This window comes from Arabidopsis thaliana, chromosome 3 (assembly GCF_000001735.4).
Source record: "Arabidopsis thaliana chromosome 3, partial sequence".
Classification (NCBI taxonomy): Eukaryota; Viridiplantae; Streptophyta; class Magnoliopsida; order Brassicales; family Brassicaceae; genus Arabidopsis; species Arabidopsis thaliana.
In genome coordinates this window covers 6331003-6352339 of record NC_003074.8, presented here as the reverse complement: position 1 = coordinate 6352339, position 21337 = coordinate 6331003, and the positions used below count along the sequence as shown (strand labels likewise).

The window sequence follows — 21337 nt, the reverse complement described above, 5'->3', positions numbered from 1 at the left end:
GGATTTTTTGTTTTAATGTCTATTGTTTTTTTTTGTGAGTTTGATTTCAATTTATGTCATTTTGTTTCTAATTTTAGTAGGATGTCAGTTTTTATTTTAGTCTAGTTTTATCATGTTAAGAACTTGGAGATGATATTTGATTTTGAGTTATGAGATTTTGTTTTTTCTTTCATCGTCCTTGTAATTTTTTTTTGTTTTTTCATATACTATGATATTATTTCTACTTTTATTGGAGTATCAATTATTTGATTTCAAATTTAGTGATAGTAGCTCAAAAAAAAAAAACCTTACACAAAAAAGTATATGTCTTTTTGTGTAAGGCGATTACTGATTACACACACAAAAAAAAAAATGTCTTCGTTTCTACCTTTTTTTTTGTTGCAATATTGCCTTTGACAAAGAAAAACTCTATGATTGCGTCTACATTATAATGTTCTTTAAACTTTACTATAAAATATCACTAACTAATCTTGAAATACAAATTAGTGAAGGCATATTGTTAAATATAAAAGTGTATGCGATTTAAAACATTACTGATTGAATTGCATAATCTCATTTTATGGAAAAAAAGTAAAGTAGGTATAAGAAAATGGATATAACAAGATTAAAAACAAAAGAGAAATAAATGACACGCAACAACCAAAGCCAAAAGGGTGCGTTACCATTAATTCAGGGAAAGCGAAATAAACCCAAATCTCTCTTCTAACGAAGTAACAACTCACCCACTTCTCACATTGATTCACTCCTTTCCAGTTTTTACATATAGCCTTCGTTCATCAATCACCTTAAGCAAATTGCAATCACAAAAAAAAAAAAGTACAGTACTTAGCAAAATTTTAAGTTTTTGTTATTTCCACGGCAACTTAGCAAATATGCACCACATATTGACATTAGCTAATATACAACACATGTTTTTTTAGAAATGTACAAGCATTAACAAATATCCAACACAAAATGACATGATCGTAGATGATTAAGATAATTCGATCCCTATAACTAATAGTTTCCAAAACTTCTGCTGACTTTTCTCTCGACAGCGATGGTAAGAAGAAGGTACAAAGTTTTGAAGCCCGAATATAACAAAAGGACAGAAAGCTTTTAGTTTTCTAGATAAGATCTTAGCTTTGGTCACGTAAAAAAAATTAAAAGTGAATTGGTTAACAATATAGGAGTACTTTGTATCCAAAGGTCATTGCAATAAATAAACACTTAAGTACTCTGTAGTCACACATCTCTAGGAGCTTAATATTGGATAATCGCTTGTAGACTTGTATTAAAATATTTAGTAGGTCAAATCCCTATCTTCTACAGTTTCTACTCTCGTCCGTACAGACTACAGACACTATGCTATAGTTTTGTGTTGAATTCTACAAAGTACAAATTCTTCTTTCGGTGCCAATAACAAATAAACACAATTCTCAAATTACATTTGTCTAAATTTTTATTTGATTCGGTATAAATGTAACGCTATGTTGGGAATCATATGATAAATCCAGATTAAGACTTCTTATTTAATTTATTTTTGTATATATAAAATATAATATCCAACCATAAAGTTTTTTTACCGATCGATGATAATGTGAATCCAAATATTTTAACAGGATGATAAATAATTGATGTGGCTTTTATAACCGCAGCAATTCTGGCGTGACTCTCTCCGCAGCATTTATTTTTCTCTCTATAAATTAAAAACATTACTTACTCTTTCTCTCTTCCACTTAACTCATATCAACCTTCGCCGGAAATAATGGCTTTCCCGCGATTTCTTTCTCTCCTCGCCGTCGTCACTCTCTCTCTTTTCCTCACCACCACTGATGCTTCCTCTCGCTCTCTATCCACTCCACCTAAAACGAACGTACTCGACGTCGTTTCATCTCTCCAGCAAACACAAACTATCCTCTCACTCGACCCGACTCGTTCCTCACTCACCACCACCAAACCCGAATCCCTATCCGACCCGGTTTTCTTCAATTCATCTTCACCACTATCTCTAGAGCTTCACTCTCGAGACACTTTCGTCGCGTCACAGCACAAAGACTACAAAAGCTTAACACTCAGTCGACTCGAGCGCGACTCATCCCGAGTCGCCGGAATCGTCGCGAAGATCCGTTTCGCCGTCGAAGGAGTCGATAGATCCGATCTCAAACCCGTTTACAACGAAGATACACGATACCAAACCGAGGATCTAACGACACCTGTCGTCTCCGGAGCCTCTCAAGGAAGCGGCGAGTATTTCTCAAGAATCGGTGTCGGAACTCCGGCGAAAGAGATGTACTTGGTTCTCGACACCGGAAGCGACGTAAATTGGATCCAGTGTGAACCTTGCGCCGACTGTTACCAACAGTCCGACCCGGTTTTTAACCCGACTTCGTCTTCCACATACAAATCTCTCACTTGCTCTGCTCCACAGTGCTCTCTTCTCGAAACCTCCGCTTGTCGGTCAAACAAATGTCTCTACCAAGTTAGTTACGGAGACGGATCTTTCACCGTCGGTGAACTCGCTACCGATACGGTGACGTTTGGTAACTCTGGTAAAATAAACAACGTCGCTTTGGGTTGTGGTCACGACAACGAAGGTCTCTTTACCGGAGCAGCCGGTTTACTCGGTTTAGGCGGTGGTGTTTTATCGATAACCAATCAAATGAAAGCGACGTCGTTTTCTTACTGCCTCGTTGACCGTGACTCGGGAAAGTCCTCAAGTCTTGATTTCAACTCGGTCCAACTCGGTGGCGGAGACGCGACGGCGCCGCTTCTACGTAACAAAAAGATCGACACTTTCTACTACGTCGGACTCAGTGGATTCAGCGTCGGTGGTGAAAAAGTCGTGCTGCCTGATGCGATCTTCGATGTCGATGCTTCGGGAAGCGGAGGAGTGATCTTGGATTGTGGAACCGCCGTGACTCGTCTTCAGACGCAGGCTTATAACTCGCTGCGTGACGCGTTTCTTAAACTCACCGTGAATCTCAAAAAAGGATCTTCGAGCATCTCTCTGTTCGACACGTGTTACGATTTCTCGTCTCTCTCCACTGTGAAAGTACCGACGGTTGCGTTTCATTTCACGGGAGGGAAGTCGCTTGATTTGCCGGCGAAGAATTATCTGATCCCTGTGGATGATAGTGGAACGTTTTGCTTCGCTTTTGCTCCGACGTCGTCGTCGTTGTCGATCATCGGGAATGTGCAGCAGCAAGGGACACGTATCACTTACGATCTATCCAAAAATGTTATCGGATTGTCAGGGAATAAATGCTAAACATGTCAAAGTAGAAAAATTAATAGTTTTACGGGTAATCAGTAAAACTTTTTATGGTACTAGCTAGCTACGGTAACAAGATGAAAACAAAATCCTTAAGTGTGAATTTTTCTACCTTTTTTTTAATTAATCATAAGTTATTGTCGTCTTTTATCGAATAATAATAGGATTAATTAATTTTATTATAAAGTTGAAAGTGTTGTTGTCTCAGCAAGAAGTTTTCAGTAGTGAAGAAGAAGAAGAGTCAATAAAGTAAGAAGTTACAAAAAAGAAGGGTCTTTTTGTAACAAAAGTTTAGTCTTCAAAGAAACAAACAGACTTTTGTTGTTGTGGCCCTTTAATGTCCTTCAATATTTTAAATTATAGTCTGAATTTTACCAACTGTGTGGAAATCAATCAATGTGAAAGTTGTTAAGTTGGGGTATTCAAATAAGAAAAGCCAGGGTAGAAAAATTTGCCTTTTTCACACTCACCTTTGAAAAATAATACTATTTACATGGAACTGTGTCTCAGGGAATGGAATTTATCATTCTAATCATCACTGGAATTGCCCGATTACAATAGTCAGACATCACATATCATATCACTTTTCCATAATTATATATAAGATTTCAACCAAATTTGTTTCAAGTTTTATACTTTCTCTGTTCTTAGAAAATTTTAGAAAAATGATGTTCTTCTACTTTTGTAATTTGTTTTACAAAGATTAGCTTTTTAAGATTTTTATTATTATTTAGTATTAAGATATCGTAGAGCACAATAATTAATAGTTTCATATTACTATTGATTTAAATTTATTAAAACATATTTAATATAAATAAGAATAATTAATCAATGATTATTTTAAATATATGTAAAAATTCTAAAACATCAATATTTAGAAACAAATAAAATAACACTCCATCTGTTTTAATTTAGTTTGTCATTTTAACACTTCAATTTTATCACATAATAGTTGTATAAATCTTCTTTTTAATTTTGTTCTTACAATTTTAATGTTTTGACCAATAATTTAATAAAAATATATATTAAACAAAAGTATAGTAGAAACTTTAATTGTTTTTTAAGTTTTTTTTTTACAAAAACCTTGAACAATAAGTTAATTAAATCAGAAGGAGTAGTAGTTTTTACGTTTTGTAGAAAAAATTGCTAACAAATGACACGGATAATTAGATCATTAAGTGCGTAAGCAAACATGCATGCATGGAGCCACGTCTTGGAACGGAATGACGAGGGTGGACTTTTTGGGGTTAATTTACCTTAGCCATTGTAACGACTATCGAGTAAGCATGTGCATTAGATAAAGTCACAGGCGAGTTAGTTGGTCCGTTACTAATTTCGTCATGTAGGTCCTTTTCTTACCGTTTTCTATTTCATTTTCCATGGATTTTGTAATATAGCTATATGTAGATGATGATACGGATTCCTACTATATACTATACACAACCTTGCGGTGGTATATAATATAGCTATATGTAGATTATTGACAAAGAATTTCACAACTTTTAAGCAACTTCAAGAAAATGCTATATTATGTGCTTTAGTAGCTGACGGTGGAACATTAGTAGCGGAAACTTAGTTACTTAGAATGGCATTTCTGTTTGAGATTAATCATCTTCGAGTTGTTTTAACGGAATATATATGTGCTTTCTCCGTCTCAAAATTCCAAATTTTGTCATGGGAATTTATAAAATAATATCTCAAAAAAATTAACAATTAAGTAAGCACGTAGTGGCGTTGGGGGTGATGAGAGGTGAGGTGATTGAAGAATAAGAATCACATGCAAGAGTGGCCCCCCGATCTCATTATGCTCCTTTTGGACAATGCCATATGAATGCTGCCTACGCTATTTCTGTCTCCCCAAACTCCTTTAAGATCGTTTAAAATCATTTTATACGGACATAAATAGTTAAATACCAACAAATATCAACATTCTTTGCATGCGCTGTGACCAAATAATAACACTATTATTATTGTCTAAACACATGTTCAATTCAAGAGTCGTAAAAAAAAGAAGAAGAATAAGCTTTGATCATGTGGTGCTTAAGATCTCAGTATATGGTGTGATCACTTGTGATTGGCTTGTCCTTATGTATTTCGGCTGAACTCGCCCTGTGATTTGATTGATGGTTTTCGATTGGAGACTAGTATTGATCTAACCAACAATTTGTTCACGACTTTTTCGAAAAATATCCGACAAGTTATTAGCGAGCATTAGGGTGAATACTGTGGTCCATATATCTTCTATAGGTTACGGGCTAGGACGAGTTTTTGATCATCACCCTAACTATTACTTTTGTTTCCATTGCAAACTAAGAGTAATGCTCTGACGACCCAGTAAGAGTGATGATACTGTGGAAAGATGATATTGTTAATTTAGGATATCAAGACTAGCTAGGAAATTTAGGATATCTACCAATGAGAAAATCGATGCAAGACTAGCTAGGAAATTTAGGATATTTGTCTCATGAACTTTCGTCACTTCAAATAACAAATTTTAATAACATGGCATTTTTCCCAAATTTCAGTTTTATAAAAAAAAATTAGTAACATTATAGTACTGTTTTCGTGAAATTTAAAAGTTTTGTTTGTATTGTTTAAAACAAGATTTGTGTAATCTCCTGGAATAATTGCATAATGGCGATGCATTAGCAACTATTGATTGCATAGAAGTGATGTGTTAACGAAGTTTAAGCGTCGTAATTTTAGATTTAAAAAGGACAGGAAAGTAAAGGAGCACCGTTCCCTCGTGGTCCTCATTACGCACGTGGGCCCCACTCTATTTTGTTGTCGGCAGGATCTTAACTCAATAGTTAGATGACATGTGTCGCTGCAGCCTCGCGGATGACGAACTTCAATGTTTATTACAGTACCAGTTCACATTAGATACTGTGGCCACGTGGACAATAGACAGATGATGCCAAATATTACTATCACATAAATGAATAAATAATTCATGCAATTATCCATTGTTTACAAGATAATGGATATACACTAATACAGTCTTGTAATTAACACAATAATCTTGCAAGAAATTGTGCATGGTGACATAATTTTACGGATATATTTTTAACATAAATGTCATTTTATCATATTTTACCAAAAAAAATAACTAAGAACATATTTTACATATGCTCTTAGAAATAAACTTATTTTTCGAATTCTGTTATTTTTGTATATAGTTTTTAATAATTCTGACTTACAGAAAATAACATATATAGAATCAAAGTTACATTAAATTCTAAAATCATATTTTAATAAAATTATAGCAAAACTATCCAACACTTTTGTCTGTGTGGAAACGATTGAATTTTTTTGTTTTTGATCAAAAGTTTTGGATTATTGATTTTTGTTTTTGCATAAGATAGTTATAATTAGGATGTTGATATATTTGTCTCAAACTAAGACATCTACTGGCTCTGATAACTTGTGTTTTATTCGAATGAGAGGCTGTTTCAAACAATTGTACGATAAAAATGAAATTGTTACCCTAATTATAGTATCAGTGGGGGCATGTAGAAGTAAATATCTGAACCACTAAGTACGTTGGGATTTGAATGAAGACGTTGAGTTTCAGTAAATGAATGTAAGCGAAGTCGCTATATAAATGGGACACTCATGTTATCTGCACGTATTGCTCTCCAGACTCCCACACTCACCCTCCCATTTGATAAGCACACAGCCCATTTATTCACCAAATCAATAATATTCAAATTTTAAATAAAATTCAGAACTTTCGGAAAAAATATTAAAAGAACGAAAATTTAGAACTTCGAAAAAATGTTATAGAAGAAATATATATGAAAATAACAACTCATAGAATCTGGTATACATATATTATATTTATATATATAGTACAAGCTGGACCATATATATCAATAACTCTTTTATAAATAATGAAACTGAAAATCTTCTTACAAAAATATAAGTGAATTCTAGTTCAATAATTGTATGAAAATATGACACGACGTTTGAAAGAAATATAAAATCTGTTGTTGATACATTATAAAGCTTAAATAGTGTAAGTTATGACTAACAACCACATAGTTGAAGCTTGGCTTCGCAGTCGACCATAAGCTCTTATCTTTATTATCAATTAAAAGTTTTAGCTTTATGTAGATATTCAAACTCCGTTGCACTAGTAAAAACGTTATTTTTCTTTTGAATATAATTTAACATTAGATTCCAAAAAAAAAACAACCACATAGTTGGTCATGGATGACTGTCTAATAATTTAATTAAGGGCGTAATTACGCGGAAAACTTATAGTACGATAACTTAAATTTTTCTTTTGAATATAATTTAACATTAGATTCCAAAAAAAAAACAACCACATAGTTGGTCATGGATGACTGTCTAATAATTTAATTAAGGGCGTAATTACGCGGAAAACTTATAGTACGACAACTTATGACCATATAAAACAAGACGTATGCGACATTAAATGCAAACTCATTAAATTTTACATTTTGTTTTTCCTCATTAAATTTTACTTACTAGTTCCAAGATGCGCATTACATTGGATACTTCTCGTGACATATTCTTGAAACGAGATTATGTTTTAAAATTAGAGTTTACTCTATACTCTATCGTGAATCTCGTTGCATAAATTAATTTCGAGATTGAGAAATCACTAAAATGGAGCTTATATGTGTGTATTGATGTATGGATAACGAAATATGGACACACACTGTTGTAGGGTCAATGCAATGATTCCGTTCTCATTTGTGCATGAAGGAACTTGTTTTCATGGAAAGGGTGACGACAAGTAATTCGGGGACCTATTTCTTCTGCCCAAGAAAGAGCATGTGGTTTTACTCTTAAAGTTGAAAACATTAAGAGTGAAAACGAAAAGAAAGGACAATAATATGGGACACATAGGTATTATATAACAAACTTAATGACTATACTTGTTGGGCAGTTGACCTAAGTTGACGGATGGAGAAGACCCGTTGTAAGAGTCTGATCGCCAAGTTGTGGTGGCAGTGGTGTTAACATCACTCTCTCTGTTCTCTCGGTCACCAAATTTATACTAATTTTCAACACCACACATATACTTTAACGCATATAGAATATATTACAGATAGTTAGATACGCATACAGATAAGCATTCGTTTGTACATCACATGCGTGCCATTAGAAAAAGAATTAGAAGAATCTTTGTGGGATTTTCCCATTTATATAAAGTATGTTTTCACCGGATAACATTCTCTTTTTTTCCACAGCCTCTCTCTTCTAAAGTCCAAACATTGTATTGGCGTAAAGCTAACTCAACTTGATTCCTCTCATTATGTGACGGTTTTGGAAAATGAGGAATGTTTTGTTCTTAGAACGCCATAGTTAAAGAAGTTCCACTCTAGTTAATTACCAAATTTATATGTGGCAGGAAATACAAAAACAAGAATATCATCTTCCGATTTTGATCACTTGTGTCACGTAAACATAGATTTTACTAATGGAATGAATGAGAAATTTAAACATCAATTTAACTAATGGAATGAATGTGACACAAACAAAAAGAAGGTTGGAATTTGGAACCAAAACGCGTTCAAAGGAAATTATATTATTGTCTAAACTTGAAATTGTATTCCAATTTTTTGCTATTATATACAACTTGCAAAAAATTGCAAGTCCCGAATAAAAAATCATCACACAATAGTAAGTTGTAGAGTTTTAAAGATTTCCTCGTTTTAATGAGAAGTTGAAGCGGTGAAGAACTTTTCTTTCTTTTCTTTTCTGATAAGTGCAATTTACTAAAAAATTTAAAACATATGTTGTGTCCCGAAGCGACACTGTGTCTACCAAACCTTCATTCATAAAAGTCAAAACATTACACATCAAGCAAAACGTATTTTCTTCATCAAAACCTCTGCTTACGATCTGTTTCTTGTTAATAAAGATATCAATCACTATGGCCTCTGAATCTTCAACTCACAAGACGAAGCTTGAGAAGAAGACTTGTCTTAGTTTCCTTTCTAGTTTCACCCGAAGCCAAATCGTGTACCCAACGCAAGGTATCTCACACTACTACCCTTCCTGCCACATGATGGTCCATGCTATGAACATTACACTTTGCGATAATTTTGATTTCAAACGGGCCAATCCCAACTATCACCCCTACATCCTCCGCCTCTACTGTGGTGTTCTCTTTTGGATCCAGTGTCTTAGAGCTGGAAACGATGTGAATGATCTTACTGATGTTCAACACCGGTTCCTAAACCGGTTCTTGGACAACCATCCCTTGGAAACTCTCGCTGTTCCCGGCCCTCTCCTCGGACTCTTCAAGACTCTTTGCTCTTCGCAGCCGGAGTTTCCTCATAATCATAATGGGAAAGTGTATCCTCGCATCCCTGCCCAACCAGGCCCGGCTCGACGTGACGCGTTCATGCGAGATCTTCTTGAAAGCCACTTCTTGCCTAACGTCCCTGGCATCTTCGCCCTCTTGGAAGACTTAACCGCCTTTTTACCCAATACCTCCCGTCTATCCAAAGAGAGGCAGGCACATTCCCGTTACCCAAAATACCGTCTCTAACTTCGGTCACAAGACCTTTGGTCTCCATGCAAGCAGGACAGAGGCTGAAAAATGGTCACTCGTTTTACCTGGCTTACAGTACCCTTGTGAAGCCGATCAAAGCCTGAATGAGGCGTTTGCTGATTGCTACAGCAATTTTAACTTTCAGGTCACTTCTGCCGCTGATAACCTCGAAAAGATCTCTTCCTTTCTCCACATGAAACACAGCATGGCTTGGTTCAATCAAGTAAAAGGAGTTGCGGATGATGTTGCTGCATCCTTTGAAGGATCCGGCACCCTTGCTGACTGCTCTCCACATGGGTTGGTTGCTAACCAAGTCATGGTCGTTCTCTCTACCCCGGAACATCTTCCAGAATCACCAAATTGTATTGCTGATAAGCGTGCAACCTATGAGTTCGGTTACCAGCTCAAAAGCACAGTTCGCAACCTCCCTCCCCTTGCGGAAGCACTTGCCGCCTTCTCTCAGACATATATCAGGATGTTTCCTAACCATCCCTTCTTCGGGACGTTTGGGTCGAAAACTCTTGATCATGGCCCGTTCTGGAAAATAAGGCCTATTGGCTCCAGCCTTACCGATAACAGCTCCTACCTCACTATCCCATCGATTGTCAAGCAAGCATTCAAAGGCCCAGCCACGTAGGTGTTGTTGCCTAACAGATATCAAGCAACGACTTTCATTTTATTTTATTTTGTATTTGGATAGCAACAATTATTCCTGTCGGATTTGTTATCGTTTTGGTGCATTTTTCATGGTTATTTATGTTTCGAAGAAAAGTAAACCAGATCTTATTTAGATTTCTGCAGTTTTCTGAAGGAAGTTTTTTCTGTGGCTTTATATATGTATCGAGTGATTTGGATCCCTCTGTACAAATATTCAACCGTTTTAGAATTGCCCACGGAACACTACAAGGACAAGAAAGAACATAACGACCAAAAACGAATAAGTCCCTAGGGTGAGAGCTTAAAGACCGTGAGGAAGGTTTGTGGTTGCTTCTGTCATTAGAGTCTCCTCTGCTCCATGGCTAAACCATAAATAAAGAAGAAGAAATTAAATAAAATCAATCACATAATGGACTTGTAACAAAAACAAAAATTGGTGGGTTTGTTTTACCTGAGATAACTGTAAGCAGACATACGGTAGAGACAAGTGAAGACAAGGACGTGCAATCCTATTGTGTAGAAGAAAGCAAATGTCCTTGCGTATCTGAAAGATCCAATCATGAAATTGAAAATAACCGAAAATTCTGTGATCGAGTATGAATGTGAATAAACTTGAGAGCAAGAGGATTACTTGTTTCCTAGAAGGAACCGCCCACTGCTTAGCGTAATCCGATCTCTGATTCCCAAATCTTTGATCCGTTGCTCTCTTTCCTATCAAACACATATAAATAGGAAAGGGTTAATGTTTAGGAAAGAAATATAAGGCTTGTGTCGATGATAGCAGAATGTTTTATTTTTTACCTTTTTCGAGAATGCTGCAAAAGGGTTGATGTCATCTTCGTAAATTTTCTTGTATTTTGATTCGACATCCGAGCTGAATCCACTTTCAAGATCTTCCACATACTGAGATTGGAAAACGATATCAACCATGGAAAAAACCCGATCACGAGACAGAAAAGGTTCAAGGGAAATGTATCGCAGAAAACAAATACCTTTTTCGATCCTCGGGAAACAACTTTATCATGGTTATAGTCTTGGACATAACGGATTTTCCCATAGAGTTTGACGTTGTCTGCTTTGGTCTTCTCCAATTCGTCTGTGAGAAAACCTATCTTCTCTTTTAATCGCCTTATTTCCTGCAATGTTAAGAGAACACATAAAATTCAGTTCAAATAAATTTAACTGGAGATAGAGAATACAGAGGGAAGAGGATCATTTATATGTACAACTAACTGTACCTCTTCTGTTTCCCGTAATCGTGCTCGGAACCGATCTCTTTGGCTGCAGATAACTTTTAGCATTGAGCTTTGATCTTGCTCTGATGGAACATGTTTCTGATCCATAGGCTAATAAAAGGAAACACAAAATGATAAAGAGCAGTAGTTAGTGATAAGTCTAATTGTGAGGTATATAATATACCATATCATGGAAATACCCTTAGTTGTATGAAAACTTTTTAATGGTTTGACAAGAAGTTCAGAGGTATTTTGCTTTTGAAAAAAAAATAGATCATGGTAAAATATATACGTACCACGATTCCCTAGCAATATTTTAATTCACGCCATAAATAGAAGGCAGAGTGAGCATACATGTTAGACCGTTAAGATTATCTAGTAGAGAACTTAAAGCGATAGGTTACTGTTTATCTAACTCTTAGTTCTGAACGATTCCATCCTTTCTTTTACTTTTGGGAAAATTTTCCTGCTTTAAGAGTATTGCATGATAAATTACACGACTCATTGACTCATATATGCACAGGGCCAGAGAGAAGTACCTCAGACTGCTCAGCCACACCTGCTTCTGAGAACTCCCATTCATCAAATAGAGCACCTTTTCGCTCTTTTGAACCGTAACCCTGTGTAACAAGTAAATAAGGTTTCAGTATAATCAAAGACTTTGATCGAGTTTCTCCTCCTTAGTAGCAGTAGCACAGATACCTTTTAACTTAAAATGGTAACTACACACTCTTACGTACCTTCAAAATATCATCCTCCAACTTTTGTATCAGTCTTTGTTGTTCATTAACCTTAGCTGTCAGTTCTTCTCCCTTGGCTTCAGCCTTCTCAAGCAAGGAAGCTTTCTCAGAAAGTTGAACCTGGGAAAAGAAGTGGTGTGAATCGACCAGTGACTTTACTTGTGTATGTTCACTGAAAAGGGAAAGAGTAACGAAAAGACAGAATTACAGATGGTGGTGGTTCATTCCGTAGAGGTCATGTACCTTTAACTGAGTGACCTCATGTTCCATTTTTCTGTTTTTATCAAGAAGAAGCGACTCCATTTTGCTCATCTCTTCACCAGTGGTAGCAGCATCCCAGTCTTCAGCCTCAATTGAATTGTAACCTACAGCCTAATATGCAACAATGATATTACTACATACGATCGTACCGTTACCAGAAAGAACAAGGTATGGATCTGTGGCAAGAAGTTAATAAGAAGTTAAACTAAGTGAGCACCAAAAAACACTTGAAATGATGAATACCTGCAGAATTTTCACTTTTTTGCGCAAATCATCAACTAATTTTGCTGATGGTCTTTCTTGAAGCTCTTTCTTCATCTCTTCAATGATAGTATCCTGGTTTAATACCAAATGACGGTAAGCTAATATTAGACATTGAAGGGACCGGAAACTAATTTTCAGAACAAAATATAATTTCTCAGCATAAAAGACAAAACATAGCACAAATTTCACCTTTTTATTGAGCAAAGAATTCAATTTCTTTATCTCGGCAACATGACTTTCTCGCTCATTAGCTAAAGCTGTCTCAACATTGTGAATCTCCATATTAAGCTCCGAAATAATCTTCTCTTTTGCAGTTAACGAGTTCTCCAGCATACTATTCGAATCAATATTATCACTGTAGAGAAAGAGCATAACAAAAAAATTAAAACAAAGCAAAAACTTAGATAAAAGTTATTTGACTCCTTGTTATATGGACGCATAAGTGTCACCTCACCTTTTCTTGTTATCAGTATCTTCATTAGCTGTTTGCAGCTGAGAACGCAGATGTCCCTGTTACAAACCAATAAACAAAATTAGAGAGCTAAAAACGGTGGTTTATCTTAGGGCATTCCCTTAATTCAAACAAAGAGAGCATGATATGAAAGACCTTTTCCCTCTCAAGAGTAAGGAGTCGGGTCTGAGCACGCTCCACTTCATCCATCAATAGACTAACTTCAGATTGCTTCCCCGCGGTCTCTTCGTCTGATGGTTTAGACAAAGGTGACATATATTAACAAGACAAGAAGGAACAATATGTAAGGGAGACCATTCCAATTATGAAAGCACAATATGAGTCACCATATTAAGGCTCAATGCACCACCTGATTGAGCACGGAGTTCAAAAAGTTGGTTCTGTGCTAACTCATGCAATTTTTGCATAGTGGAGACGCTGTCTTTTGCTTGCCTTAACTGATCTTGCAAAGCTTGCTCCCTGTTAAACAGTGAACAAGGAAAGGTTGGTGCTTCCTCGAAAACTTTCTAAACACCCAAAGCATGCAGAAGAGAATTTTTTTTTTACCTATCCTTTAAAAGCTCCATCGTTTTCTGGTTTTCCTCAGCCAGATTTCGTTGCTTGATCTCAACAACTTCTTTGATTTTTTCTTCCATCTGAATCCAAATATAACAACTCGATATCACTGCTAATCTTCGACAGTTATTCGTTACAAGATCACAAAATAGCATCTCTATATAAATCATGCTTATGGCTCAGTGTATAAATTTGCATTTGACCTCCTAGAATAGACTGAAAAATAATCAAGGAAGCTGTGCTTTACATTCATTTAGTTTTATCCCTATATCAATTAGAAGAAGAGGTTAAAAGCAAGCTGACCTGTTGCTCAAGCTGGCGGTTCCGTTCTTCAAGCCTTCTTATTGTGGCCTGCTGATTTTTAAGATGAGTCGCTTCTGTCCTAAACTCCTCAAGTTCAACTTTCATCTTTCGATTTTCAGATTCCACTTCAGATAATTTACGATCTTGCTCCTGGAATACAGCAATTAGTTGGTTCTCAGGCTAAAGGACTTTAGGTGTCTATTATGTTAACATTAGATAAGTGGATAATTACAGCAATAGAAGCAAGAGCAGGAAACGGATCAGGTGCTTCATAGAGTTTCTGATAGATATTTAGGAAAGCATTCTCCCCAAACTTGGCCCTCTTGGTAATATTATCTACTTCTTCTTGATATCCCTTGAGGAGGGAATTAAACATACTAAGTTTGTTCTCAGGCGAAGCTTTCTTGAAGTCTGTTGTTACCAAGATAAACCAAAGAATATGTTAACATCTCTTCGCTGGAACCTATCGAGGTCCCTCAGGAGAAAATGTTGAAGTGTTAAGCAATATAAAAGGTGAAACAAAAAAGTACCTCGTGTGCTCTCTGCAAGCTTTCGGCGATTCTTTTGGCTGTTTTCTTGATTTTCAGCTATTCTAAGCCCTTGCTCGTCAAGCAGGCTTTTCTCCTTCTCCAAATCAAATTCTGCAACAAGTAGTTTAAAGACAAGTAAATGGATCATTCGGGAAGAGCTTTCTTCTATGATGATGTCTATCAAAACAGCGAGCAACCACAGAACCAGTTCTCTAATTGAAACTGGTTTCGTATAACAAATACAAAAGCCGGAGAATCGAGATGAAACTAGTTATCAGTACTGAAAAATGTGTTGATAACTTTTAAAGCAATAAACTGAAATTTCTCAATCCGATCACATTAAACTACCAATGCAATCTCCCCGAACATTCAGTGAGAATCTCATTAAGTCTTACTACTTAAACGGAATCCTAACAAACGAATTTCTCCTAACTACAAAAACAAGCTCATCCTCAGCTTCACTACGAGTCGAAGAAAACGAATAGATAGCTAGACATAATCTGAAACAAACCTTTCCAGAAATTGGTGACGACAGGAATGGGAGAGGAAGAAGAAGAAGAAGAGGAAGGAGGAGGAGTTTTATCTCTTTCCGATCCATCTTGCGAAACCTCCATTGTACTCGTATTCGGATCCCGATCTCGTTTCTCCGAAGAACACAAGCAATACTTCGATACGAAGAAAGTTTCTGGGAAGTGATTTCTTCTTCGAATCCGACGAATGAATTAATGAGTTTTCTTATTGTTGTTTTGTTGAATTTTTACTACTCCGATCGGATCTTCTGAGTTCAGATACATTAGAGTTTAATGGTGGTAGAAGCGTAATTCTTATTTATTTTTTTGTTATGAGTGTGATCCTAAACAGGCTTCAAAAACGTAAGGTCCAAAAGATATAGAATAACCAATGGGCTATTCCTTGCGCCATTCATAGGCCCAGTATTGATTTAGTAGAATAAATTCATGTTTATTGCACATCTAAGTTGAAAACATTTGTCAAATTTTGTTATGACTATTATTAATTAATAAAATTTTAAGTTTAAATTCTAATTTATTTCACTGGTTAGAAAATTTTAAAAGTTTATTTTTTTTCCTTCAGTTCTTTTCTTTGTAATTTGTTAGTATTAAGTAATATTACTTTACTAATAAAACCAGAATATTACATTAGATATATTTTTCAAAATTTTATTTTAAAGTTTGCAAGTTTGATTCCTTATATAGAGGAATAATGTTTGAACATATTATCTCTTATCTACAAATAATTTTAATAGAAATTTTATGAATAGAAAAATGTTGAATTTAATATTTTAAAATTTAGCATAGCCTGTTTTATTTTACTTTCGCATTTTTAGGATGTATATTTCTTTTTTATTCATAATTTCTTTAATTTTCTTAGTCATTAAATTAAATTCTTTGTATCTTGTATATATGTGTGGATTAAACCAATCCCAAAAACGCGTTTACATATTACTTTTAAGTAGCTTAAAATCTCTCACAATCAGTAAAATCTCTCACCTTCCTTAAACAAAAATCAATTTTCAAAAAACCTTCCTCCTTTTAACAAAAAGTGCAACGTACTAGTTTTAAAAGTCTTTTACTCTTTTTTACAACTTTTATGATTTTTCCCAAAGTGCAATGTACTAAAAATTAAACATTTGTAGATCTCTCGAAGCGATCCACCATCAACCATATATATACCCACCCACCCTCCATTCTTAAAGCATCTAACAACAAAAATCTATCTTCAAAACCCTAATTAATTGATTTACGATCTCGCTTATCAAAAGATCGATCAACACAAAACTGGTTAAAACCTGACGCAAGATTTGGTTGAAGCTACTTTACAATGGAAAAGCAATGGACTTCTGGTCTTTTCAGCTGCATGGAAGACAGTGAAACTGGTAGAAATTCTATATAAATTTAATCAAGTTGTCCTTTAATCTTTATACATATATAGATCTATTGTCAGGATTGTATAATGATTTGTTCCTTTTGGTTTGTGCTGGATAAGCTTGCCTCACATGTTTCTGCCCATGCGTCACTTTCGGACGGATCGCGGACATTTCCGACGAAGGAAGGACCGGTAAGCCATACATTCACATATGTCATATCTAAACAATGTGTGTGTGTGTGAATTCACGTAACGTCGTATATATAATGTACGTAGGTTGTGGGAGATGTGGGGTATTTTACGGGCTAATATGTTGTGTGGTCGGCTTACCTTGCTTGTTCTCATGCACTTACCGGACCAAGATCCGAAGCAAATTCGGGTTACCGGAGTCTCCAACTTCGGATTGCGTCACTCACTTCTTTTGTGAATGTTGTGCTCTTTGCCAAGAACACCGTGAACTCAAAACCCGTGGTCTTGACCCCTCTATTGGTAAATTGCATTGTTTTGTGGACTCACTTTCTATTGAAATAATTAGTGTCTTTCATACGTTTGATTAATTATTTGATGTAACTTTATTATTTTTATGTGATAGGGTGGAGTGGAAATATGCAACGGACGATGGCTCCTCCTATGAGTCAGCAGATGATGGGTTGATTAAGAAGATTTCTGATTTGCAATATGATTTGAATTAAATAAGTGGTTCACGAAAACAGCACTTTTAAGTGTAGTTTTATATTGAGCTAGCATATTATTTTAAATTCTTTTTCAGATTTTATCAATATTGTTTATTTTGATATGTGAAAATAAAAGAATTGGAAGATCGTATTTTTTCATCCAAGAGGGCTTATTTTTTCCCTTATTCGATATATTTGGTGTCTGGCTTTGGTACAAAAATAATCTGTACCTAAAAACGTCAACTAATTGCACAAGTCAAGGTCATTCGAGTTCTGAGTTTTGACCAAGCAAATTAAACAATACCCATTAGTGCATAAATCATGTTTACCATTATCATTTATCATTACATCAATAATTTTCAAAACTTAGTTGCAGTTTTATTTTTTGTTTCCACATATAGAATATATATTTAGAAATACCACCAGCTGGTTAACCACAAATATAAGCAATATAGAAGCCAGTAATATCCCAAAACAAATTTTACATGATATAAAGATTTAATCCATTTCAAGTTTTGTGATATCAAAAAGGTTTTGAAGTTTAAGTTGTACACACTCATTCACACATATTTTGCAGTCACTATATGTATATTAATCATATTTTTGGTTATGCCCACATTCAGTAATCGATCATCTGAATCTGTGTATATACACTTTAATTTCCATTATAATCACTTATGATATCGGATTTCAACTATTTTGATTACAATATACGCAATTGTTTTTGTTTTTTTTTTAAGAACGGTGACAGCCAAACAATTTTTGGGGAATAGTGTTTCAAAGTAGTAACTATACAAATGAATTTAGTTAATTATATACAAGATGGAAATAACTATGCGAAGAAAAGTAGAGCATCTCAAGAAAGTTTAAACTAATTCAAACCTTAGTTTATATAAACCTAACCTTCATCCATAACTTTCACAAAAAAAACGATAAGAGCTATTCGTTATAACAAAAAACTTAAAGACCAAACGAAGAAGCAAACGTTTTGTGTTGCAAAAATCTAGCCGGGAAATTAATACTATATATATATGGGTCGACCAGGTAGTCAGCCGAATGAAGCACAACCACCTCCGGTTCAAGTTCAACCAACGGTTAACCGGGACAACCAGGTACATTCCCAAAACGGTGCAATTGGTCAAGCAAACATACAAACGGGCAGACCGGTCAATAACCAAACGCAAAATCTCTGGAGTTCTGATCTTTTCGATTGCATGAATGACAGTGAAAATGGTTAGATAACTTTTAATTAAAATACAATCAATTACGCAATTGTACACACAAGCATAACATTCTATGATTATTTCTTAATTTTGTTGTTGTTGTTGTGCATTGGTTCAGCCGTGATCACATGTTTAGCTCCATGCGTCACGTTAGGACAGATTGCTGAGATCGTTGACGAAGGCGCTACTCGTAACTCCTTAATTCATACAAACACATACATTTTACAAAAAAATAGAAAGAAGAAGAAGCGTAGATTTTCATTTGTGTAAACATACTAACATATGTGTACATGTATCACGCAGCTTGTGCGACAGGTGGGTTGTTGTATGGAATGATATTTTTCATCGGAGTGCCGTTTGTCTACTCATGCATGTTCCGGGCCAAAATGCGAAACAAATACGGGTTACCGGATGCTCCGGCTCCCGATTGGATCACTCACTTATTCTGTGAGCATTGCGCTCTTTGTCAAGAGTATCGTGAGCTCAAACACCGTGGTTTTGACCCCAATATTGGTAATTTTATTATTATGAATCCATTCTCTCATTAATTAAATTCCTTTGCTTATCTGTTTGATAATTGTTATATAACCAATGCTTGTATTGAATATCACCAACTATGAATTATGTTGATGCAATAGGGTGGGCTGGGAATGTGCAAGCACAGCAGCCAGTAATGTCTCCTCCGACAGGTCAACGGATGATGGGTTGACTTGTAAAGTTTTGTTACTTTTCTTTCACACTATTATGTTTTAAATAACTTTTTGTTTTGTTTTGTTGAATTTGTTTGCCTCTTTTGGTTAATTTTTTATTTGTCATTGCTGAAAATAAATGTAAGGCAGTGATTTATGTTTGTGGGAGCCCATGAATAAGCATGAGTGTGATTTCATGTAATTTCTTCCTATATCCGAAATATGCATTTTTTTTTTTTTTTTTTTTTTGCTAAACTGCAATTATCATATAAATGAAAAGTTGGTTTTACAACCTATACATCGATCTTTTGGCAAAAAAAAAAGAAACATTCGTAATTCTACAGAAGATTTTAGATTTAATTTCCACAAAAGAAACATTTTCACAGATTGGGCGTTGCAAATAGAACCCAATAATCCAAAACCAAATTTGTATGATAAATAAGGATTTAATCCCTATCCAGTTTTGTCATGTCAAAAAGGTTTTGAAGATAATATACTATCTTGCTTAGTCAGTGTGTGTAAAGTAATCATTTTTGGTAAAGTCCACATATAGTAATTAAGCGATCATCAGAATGTATACATTTTTCATTATCGTCACTTATGATAGCAGCGGATCTTAGTAAATTTATTACAAAATTCAACGTAACTTTTGTTAAAATTTGATTACAAATTACGCAATTGGCTGACTTTTTTTTTTTTTTTTTAAGAATATTGACAGCCAAACTAGTCTGGAGAATAATGTTTCAAAGTAGTAGTTACAAATGAATTTAGTTAAATACAAGAGGGAAATAACTATACGAAGAAAAGGATCCCACATTCACTTATTCAACCTATAAACTTAACCATCATCTATAATGCTTTCAAAAAATTAGACGATAAGAGATTTGTTATTAAAAGAAAAAAAGAGAAGAAACCTTTTTCGTTGCCGAACTCTAGCGGGGTAGATACTATGGGTCGACCAGTTGGCCAAACGAATCAGGCACAACCTTCGGTTCAACATACGGCTAGCCCGAGCAACAAGGTATCCCATAACGGTGGAATTGGTAAGCCGGCAAACATACCAACGGGCATACCGGTCAATTACCAACAAACACAAAATCAGTGGAGTTCTCAACTTTTCGATTGCATGAACGACAGTGAAAATGGTTAGATAACTTTCTAACACAACAAAAAAAACTAAACATTCTATATTCTACGATTGGTTTCTCCATTTTTTGTTGTTCTTGTTGTTGTTGTGCATTGGATTAGCCGTGATCACATTGATAGCTCCATGCGTCACGTTCGGACAGATTGCGGAGATCGTTGACGAAGGCGCGACGCGTAAGTCATTCATTCATACACAAACCTTTATTAAGAAAAACACTCATAGATTGTAATGTCTCATGTGTGTAAACATATTTCTATCACGCAGCTTGTGCGACAGCTGGGTTGTTGTACGGAGCACTATTTTTTACCGGGGCAAGTTTTGTGTATTCATACATGTTCAGGGCCAGGATACGAAAGAAGTTCGGGTTACCGGATGCTCCGGCTCCCGATTGGATCACTCACTTAGTCTGTATGCCGTTTGCTCTTTGTCAAGAGTATCGTGAGCTCAAGCACCATGGTTTTGACCCCATTCTTGGTAAATTTTATTGTTGTGATCTCCATGTTCTCATTCATTATTTTTCTTTATTTTTGCATTTCATTTGGATTTATTATTGTTTTTGATGACTTTTATAAAACCAATGCTGGTTTTAAATATTACTATTATTTTGTACAATAGGGTGGGCTGGGAATGTTCAACAAGCACAGCAGCAAGAGATGATGACCCCTCCAACAGGTCAACGAATGATGGGTTGACTCATAAACTTTTGTTTGTTCACAATATTTTTTCTGTCTTTTATTTCTTTGTTACTTTCTATATTTTTCTTGGCCAAAGAGAAAATGTAAGAGAGTAATTTCATGTTCGTGGATGAACAAAACATGTGTGAATTTCACGTAATTTCTTCCTATTTACTACACATAAATAAATTTCTTCAAGCTCGTAATCGAGATAATTATCAAATTATCAGTAATTCTCAATAAG

General features: G+C 35.2%; 6 protein-coding genes, 1 long non-coding RNA gene and 1 other non-coding gene across 8 annotated transcripts; 6 read left to right on the top strand and 2 right to left on the bottom strand.

Moving 5' to 3' along the window:
* The first annotated feature begins 1507 nt into the window (after window positions 1–1507).
* ASPG1 (Eukaryotic aspartyl protease family protein) lies at window positions 1508–3712 on the top strand. Its single transcript, NM_112734.3, has one exon. It carries the CDS (start codon window positions 1748–1750, stop codon window positions 3248–3250), a length of 1503 nt encoding a protein of 500 aa, NP_188478.1. The 5' UTR covers window positions 1508–1747; the 3' UTR covers window positions 3251–3712.
* A 4216-nt stretch (window positions 3713–7928) lies between these two features.
* AT3G03695 lies at window positions 7929–8248 on the bottom strand. The gene is made up of 2 exons (NR_141022.1): window positions 8160–8248; window positions 7929–8028 (listed from the first exon to the last, which is right to left on the bottom strand). It is a non-coding gene; the product is annotated as an other RNA (non-coding RNA).
* On the top strand, window positions 8120–8490 carry AT3G03685. Its single transcript, NR_141021.1, has 2 exons — window positions 8120–8238; window positions 8336–8490. It is a non-coding gene; the product is annotated as an other RNA (long non-coding RNA).
* A 671-nt stretch (window positions 8491–9161) lies between these two features.
* On the top strand, window positions 9162–10422 carry ILR2 (iaa-leucine resistant 2; the record flags this gene model as incomplete). The annotated part of the gene is made up of 2 exons (NM_148731.1): window positions 9162–9774; window positions 9875–10422. 2 exons carry the CDS (start codon window positions 9162–9164, stop codon window positions 10420–10422), a joined length of 1161 nt encoding a protein of 386 aa, NP_683573.1.
* A 129-nt stretch (window positions 10423–10551) lies between these two features.
* Window positions 10552–15648, bottom strand: CASP (CCAAT-displacement protein alternatively spliced product). The gene is made up of 19 exons (NM_112733.3): window positions 15314–15648; window positions 14803–14913; window positions 14505–14683; window positions 14273–14422; window positions 13961–14049; window positions 13764–13873; window positions 13550–13644; window positions 13397–13452; window positions 13132–13297; window positions 12922–13014; window positions 12661–12789; window positions 12418–12537; window positions 12217–12297; window positions 11681–11788; window positions 11435–11578; window positions 11244–11345; window positions 11074–11153; window positions 10894–10986; window positions 10552–10804 (listed from the first exon to the last, which is right to left on the bottom strand). The coding sequence occupies exons 1-19, from the start codon at window positions 15414–15416 to the stop codon at window positions 10744–10746; spliced, it is 2070 nt and encodes a 689-aa protein (NP_566611.1). The 5' UTR covers window positions 15417–15648; the 3' UTR covers window positions 10552–10743.
* An 869-nt stretch (window positions 15649–16517) lies between these two features.
* AT3G18470 (PLAC8 family protein) lies at window positions 16518–17518 on the top strand. Its single transcript, NM_112732.3, has 4 exons — window positions 16518–16696; window positions 16807–16878; window positions 16963–17175; window positions 17279–17518. The coding sequence occupies exons 1-4, from the start codon at window positions 16642–16644 to the stop codon at window positions 17338–17340; spliced, it is 402 nt and encodes a 133-aa protein (NP_188476.1). The 5' UTR covers window positions 16518–16641; the 3' UTR covers window positions 17341–17518.
* An 873-nt stretch (window positions 17519–18391) lies between these two features.
* Window positions 18392–19292, top strand: AT3G18460 (PLAC8 family protein; the record flags this gene model as incomplete). The annotated part of the gene is made up of 4 exons (NM_112731.1): window positions 18392–18593; window positions 18702–18773; window positions 18887–19096; window positions 19222–19292. The coding sequence occupies 4 exons, from the start codon at window positions 18392–18394 to the stop codon at window positions 19290–19292; spliced, it is 555 nt and encodes a 184-aa protein (NP_188475.1).
* A 788-nt stretch (window positions 19293–20080) lies between these two features.
* AT3G18450 (PLAC8 family protein) lies at window positions 20081–21307 on the top strand. Its single transcript, NM_112730.4, has 4 exons — window positions 20081–20417; window positions 20521–20592; window positions 20684–20893; window positions 21035–21307. Exons 1-4 carry the CDS (start codon window positions 20222–20224, stop codon window positions 21109–21111), a joined length of 555 nt encoding a protein of 184 aa, NP_188474.1. The 5' UTR covers window positions 20081–20221; the 3' UTR covers window positions 21112–21307.
* The last annotated feature ends 30 nt before the right edge of the window (window positions 21308–21337 follow it).